This window comes from Myotis brandtii, unplaced genomic scaffold (genome assembly GCF_000412655.1).
Source record: "Myotis brandtii unplaced genomic scaffold, ASM41265v1 scaffold417, whole genome shotgun sequence".
Classification (NCBI taxonomy): Eukaryota; Metazoa; Chordata; class Mammalia; order Chiroptera; family Vespertilionidae; genus Myotis; species Myotis brandtii.
Window position 1 is genome coordinate 209282 of NW_005366017.1, and position 4965 is coordinate 214246.

Consider the following 4965-nt stretch of genomic DNA (forward strand, 5'->3'; position numbering starts at 1 on the left):
GGAGGAGCGGGGCGGTGGGCCAACGGGTGAAAGGCCGGGGCGCATGGAGGAGGAGCCCCCGCCGGGTCCCCTCACGTTACCGTCTCTTCTCTCCCAACTCTTTTCCAGGGCAACCCCGAGCCGGAGCGCAACTTGCAGAAGAGAGACGCCCCAACAAGACTCTTCCAGGGAACCCTCCAGCGCCTCACCCCATGGGCCAGACGGCCCTGGCAGGGGGCAGCCGCAGCCCCCCCACCCCGCAGGCCCTGTACCCCGACCTCTCTTGTCCCAAAGGCTTGGAGGAGCTGCTCTCTGCTCCCCCTCCTGACCTGGGAACTCAGCGGCGCCACGGCTGGAACCCCAAGGACTGCTCGGAGAACATCGAGGTCCGGGAGGGGGGGCTGTGCTTTGAGCGGCGGCCCGTCGCCCAGAGCACGGACGGGGCCCGGGGTAAGAGGGGCTACTCGAGCGGCCTGCACGCCTGGGAAATCAGCTGGCCCCGCGCGCAGAGGGGCACCCACGCCGTGGTGGGTGTGGCCACGGCCCTCGCCCCGCTGCAGGCTGACCACTACGCGGCGCTGCTGGGCAGCAACAGCGAGTCGTGGGGCTGGGACCTTGGGCGGGGGAAGCTGTACCATCAGAGCAAGGGGCCCGGGGCCCCCCAATATCCACCCGGACCTCAGGGTGAGCCGCTGGAGGTGCCGGAGAGGCTGCTGGTGATTCTGGACATGGAGGAGGGAACTCTGGGCTACGCGATTGGGGGTACCTACCTGGGGCCAGCCTTCTACGGACTGAAGGGCAGGACCCTCTACCCAGCAGTAAGCGCTGTCTGGGGCCAGTGCCAGGTCCGCATCAGCTACCTGGGCAAAAGGAGAGGTGAGGCCCGGGGTAGGTGTGGGAGCGTGTTCTGTCACTGGTGGCTGTGGTTTGGGTTGGAAACTCAAGGCCTTTACAAGGGTGGAGGGAAGGAGCCTTCATCTGACCTGCTTCCCTACCCCTTACTCAGTGCCAGGAATGGCTAAGGGTCTTCACAGCCTTTACCTAGTTTAATCCTCCCAACAGCAAGAGAGGTAAAGGTGAGGCTTGGGCATGCAACTTGCTATTAAGTGGTGAGCCCCCAGAATGGAGGGAGGCCCTCCAGGGAGCAGTGGTTCTCAACCTGTGGGTCGCGACCCCTTTGGCGGTCGAACGATCCTTTCACAGGGGTCGCCTAAGACCATCCTGCATAACAGATATTTCCATTACGATTCATAACAGTAGCAACATTACAGTTATGAAGTAGCAACGAAAATAATTTTATGGTTGGGTCACAACAACATGAGGAACTGTATTTAAAGGGCCAGAAGGTTGAGAACCACTGGATTAGGGCTTTATGGGAGCTAGCAGCTCCTGGAGCACAGGTGCAAAGGGTTAAATGGGTACTGGGCTACGTGTACAATTTCAAAAGAGGACAGGCAGCTCCAGGCACCCAGGGTGTGCGCTAGATTCCCTGGGCTCTGACCTGTGACTCATACATGCCTACTTCCTCAGTCAAACCCCAGGAAGGAGCCACTGAGCCCTCCCTCCCCCTACCTGGAAGGAGAGCAGTAGGGGCAGGGTTTGGGGTGGGGCTGCAGGGGAAGGACCTCCTTGGGGAAGCAATGGGGCCCGGCTTTAGACTGATGGGATTTAACTGTTCTCTGCAGTTGTAGGCTTAGCAGAGGCTGGGTACCTCTCCTCCCATCACCCATGGTGAGCTGTTGTGGAGGGCTCTCCTTCCTTCCACCTCATCAGCCCCATTCCCCAGGCCTCTCTGGAATCCAAGCCTGGGCCAGCTCCACCCCTGTCAGAGCCACCTTGGCCTGTTGCTTAGAGGGCCTTAGCTAGAGCTTCACCCCCAGCTCTGACTGGGGGGGTGTGATGCCTCTGACCCCGAGAGCAGATGCAGAACGTCAGGGTGCTTTAGATCTCTTGACCAAGGTAGGAGCAGACTCGGAGCAGGAGAGTGGAAGGGAACCCTATAATTTGAGGATGTCTAGCTGGTGGCTGCACCCCTACTTACCTTCCCCTCCTTCTCTCCCCCAGCGGAGCCACACTCCCTTCTGCACCTGAGCCGCCTGTGTGTGCGCCAAGCTCTGGGGGCTAGCCGGCTGGGCCAGGTATCTGCTCTGCCCTTGCCCCCTGCCATGAAGCACTACCTGCTCTACCAGTGACCCTGTGATACCACAGATTTGGGGGCCTTGATGCTACCCCTCCCCAGGGGTACTGCTGGCTTGACCAGCTACTTAAAGCCAGTGAGGCTGGGCCCCTAGTCCTAACCCAAGCTCTGAGGAGCTGAATGGCCCGAGCCACCCAGGGGGTGAAGAGAAGGAGCTGTTATTCAAGGCTGTGGCGCCTGGTACACAAGACACTTTTTTTTCCAAGTAAAAATAATGAGACCTGCTGTTGTAAAAACCTGTTTGTGGCTTTTTTTTTTTTTTTTGCACAAGGGTCCTGTGGCTGCCTCAAAAAAGTAAAGAGAAATGATGTGGAAACAAGTACAATGAAGGACAAACCACAAGGCTTAATGCCAGATGTTTATTCCCACCCCCAAGTGGGACTGCTCACATACACAACACACAGGCGTTGGCACCAGGGAGGACAGGGCTCTTTCCCAGCCCGTGGCCTCAAGTACGAGATGGGAGAGGAGGACGGCTTCTCTTTCCTGCCTTCAGTGGGGACGGAGGGGCCTACGAGCAAACCCCACCCTTCTACCTCTCAGCCAAGGAGAGGCCATCTTGGTGACATGTTTTGTTCCAATTATTATAGTAAGTGGAGAAGGGGTTGTCCCAACCATAATAGATGTACATGGTAAAGGAGAGGTACAGTTTGGATTAGGCCACAAGAAGGGGCAGGTGATACCATCAGAAGCATGTGTGGGGGTGGGGAGAGGGAGGAGCAGTTATTGGGCTTCTGAGCTTCACAGTCCTTGGCATAGCAGGAAGGGCAGGGAGATGGATTTGGGGCTTATTGTTTGGCGTTGATGATGTCCACGAATTCAGGCTTGAGGGATGCACCACCCACGAGGAAGCCATCCACGTCCGGCTGGCATGCCAGCTCCTTGCAGTTTGCCCCAGTCACAGAACCTGGGAAGGGAGGAGTGAGGGCGAATGGTCAGGGATGGGATGGGCATACTCCATTCCCACCTCAATGTCTAAGGAAGGCTCAGTCTAGTTCCCAGCCTACCCCACCTCAGGCTGGAGCCAAACCCACTCACCTCCATAAATGATGCGGGTGCACTGAGCCACTGCATCAGAGACATTGGACTTAAGCCATCCCCGGAGCTTTTCGTGTACTTCCTGGGCCTAGAACAAGAAGCCAGACTAAGTTAAGACTCTTTCTGCCTTTCCCTCAAAGGGGGAACCACCCTGGGCACCAGTGACAAGGCAGTGTTGCTTCAGGGAATCCCAGAAACCCTGAGATCCCAGTTAGAACACCAGGCCCTGGAATGGATGTCCTTGGGCAATGTTCTGTCTTTAAAATGAAGGGCTGTCCCAGATGGTCTCTGCTGTCAGTTCTACCCAAGCAGGGTAGGATGAGGGTGGGGCTCCTGGGCGTGGTTACCTGCTGGGGTGTTGCAGTCTTGCCTGTACCAATGGCCCACACAGGCTCATAGGCCAGAACAACCTTGCTCCAGTCCTTCACGTTATCTGTGGGACAGAGATCACAGAACCAGGGTGTTTAGGAGGGAGCGACCGAGCTTGGTACCAAGGTATAAAGAGGGTGGCCTGCTGCCCCCTAGTGGCTGTTTAAGGAACTCCAAGAGGCATCAATACCATGGGGCAGGTGTAGAAGTGAGAGGGAGGAAGCAAGGGTTCCCACCTTCCCCTTCCCTTTCCATGGGGATCAAGTCAGGCTGCAGGGCATCAACCCCACCCTCTGTGCCTTCATGGACTTGGCGAGGCCCATAGGTCCCTTCAGAAATACCTGCGATGACCTTGGTTTGTTCAAAAACGACCTTCTCAGTGATGCCAGCTTCCCTCTCATCTAGCTTCTCCCCAATGCAGGCGATGACTCCAAGTCCCTCCGCCAGGGCATGGGCCACTTTCTGCCCAATCAGCTGTTGAGGAACAGACTTGGTGAAACACCACTCTTGGAACAAGGCATCTCTCATCTCTTCTCCTAGTTACTAACCTCATCTGACTCCCCAAAGACGTGTCTTCTCTCCGAGTGCCCCAGGACTACCCATGTGGCTCCACAGTCTTTGATCATGCCGGGGCTGTGGGAAGAGATGAAGCCACAGTTCCACAGGGAGGAACATGAGGGACGGGTCCCCACACACCCCTCTCCCACCTGCATCTCACCTGATCTCCCCAGTGAAAGCCCCATTCATCACTTTGTAGCAGTTCTGGGCAGCCACGGCAATCTTGGGATCTAGCTTCTGCCTGGCGAAGTCAATGTAGGCGGTGGGGGGTGCACAGACCACCTCTGAGGACGAGATCACAAGAAAGCCTTCATGCTCTAGACTCCATCCAGGGCTCTGAACCCCTCGCCTTCACCAGCTTTCTGAGTTCTGCTTCCCTTCCCTTTCCCCCCCAACAAGATGATCTTTGTCCACATCCCAGATTGGGCCTGTTTCCAATTCCTAGAGCCTCCCAGGTGCCGCCGAGGCCACGGCCCTGCCCTCTGCTCTTTTAACAGCTGTGGCTCTGATTTCCTGGGGCTATTCTGGGCCTGAGCACCAACTAGACTCAGCATTCTCCGGGGGCCAATCCAGCCTCCCTGCTAAAATAGCTCTCACAGGCCAGGCAAGGCTTTTTAGCAAAAGCAGAAAGGGCCAAGTCCGGTTGCTGTGGGGTCTCGGGGCTGCCCCTTCTGATCAGGCCGGTGGTTCTGCGATGTGGGTGGATGGGACGGGCTGAGGACAGCGCTGCGGGTGGTGGGCCGGGAGCCGAGCGGCTCCTGGAGACCCCGCGCTTCCCGGTTCCAGGCTGGAGAGCGCGTGGGATCGCTCCTCATTCGCAAAAG

At 57.5% G+C, this 4965-nt stretch overlaps 2 protein-coding genes across 3 annotated transcripts in view; one reads left to right on the forward strand and one right to left on the reverse strand.

Annotated features, from left to right (window-relative positions):
• SPSB2 (splA/ryanodine receptor domain and SOCS box containing 2) overlaps positions 1–2412 on the forward strand; it is a 5331-nt gene extending 2919 nt beyond the window's left edge. For both annotated transcript variants that reach the window (XM_014545657.1, XM_005873671.2), the window contains exons 2-3: positions 109–855; positions 2044–2412. In XM_014545657.1, the coding sequence (XP_014401143.1) occupies positions 192–855; positions 2044–2171 (792 nt within the window). In that variant the 5' untranslated portion in view covers positions 109–191 and the 3' untranslated portion in view covers positions 2172–2412. The remainder of the gene's footprint in view (positions 1–108; positions 856–2043) is intronic.
• Positions 2413–2519: 107 nt separating this feature from the next.
• The window catches only part of TPI1 (triosephosphate isomerase 1), a 3235-nt gene continuing 789 nt past the window's right edge, over positions 2520–4965 (reverse strand). The window contains exons 2-7 of the mRNA XM_005873672.2: positions 4302–4425; positions 4132–4216; positions 3925–4057; positions 3562–3647; positions 3215–3302; positions 2520–3083 (exon numbers count right to left, since the gene is read on the reverse strand). Of these exons, the coding sequence (XP_005873734.1) occupies positions 2965–3083; positions 3215–3302; positions 3562–3647; positions 3925–4057; positions 4132–4216; positions 4302–4425 (635 nt within the window). The 3' untranslated portion in view covers positions 2520–2964. The remainder of the gene's footprint in view (positions 3084–3214; positions 3303–3561; positions 3648–3924; positions 4058–4131; positions 4217–4301; positions 4426–4965) is intronic.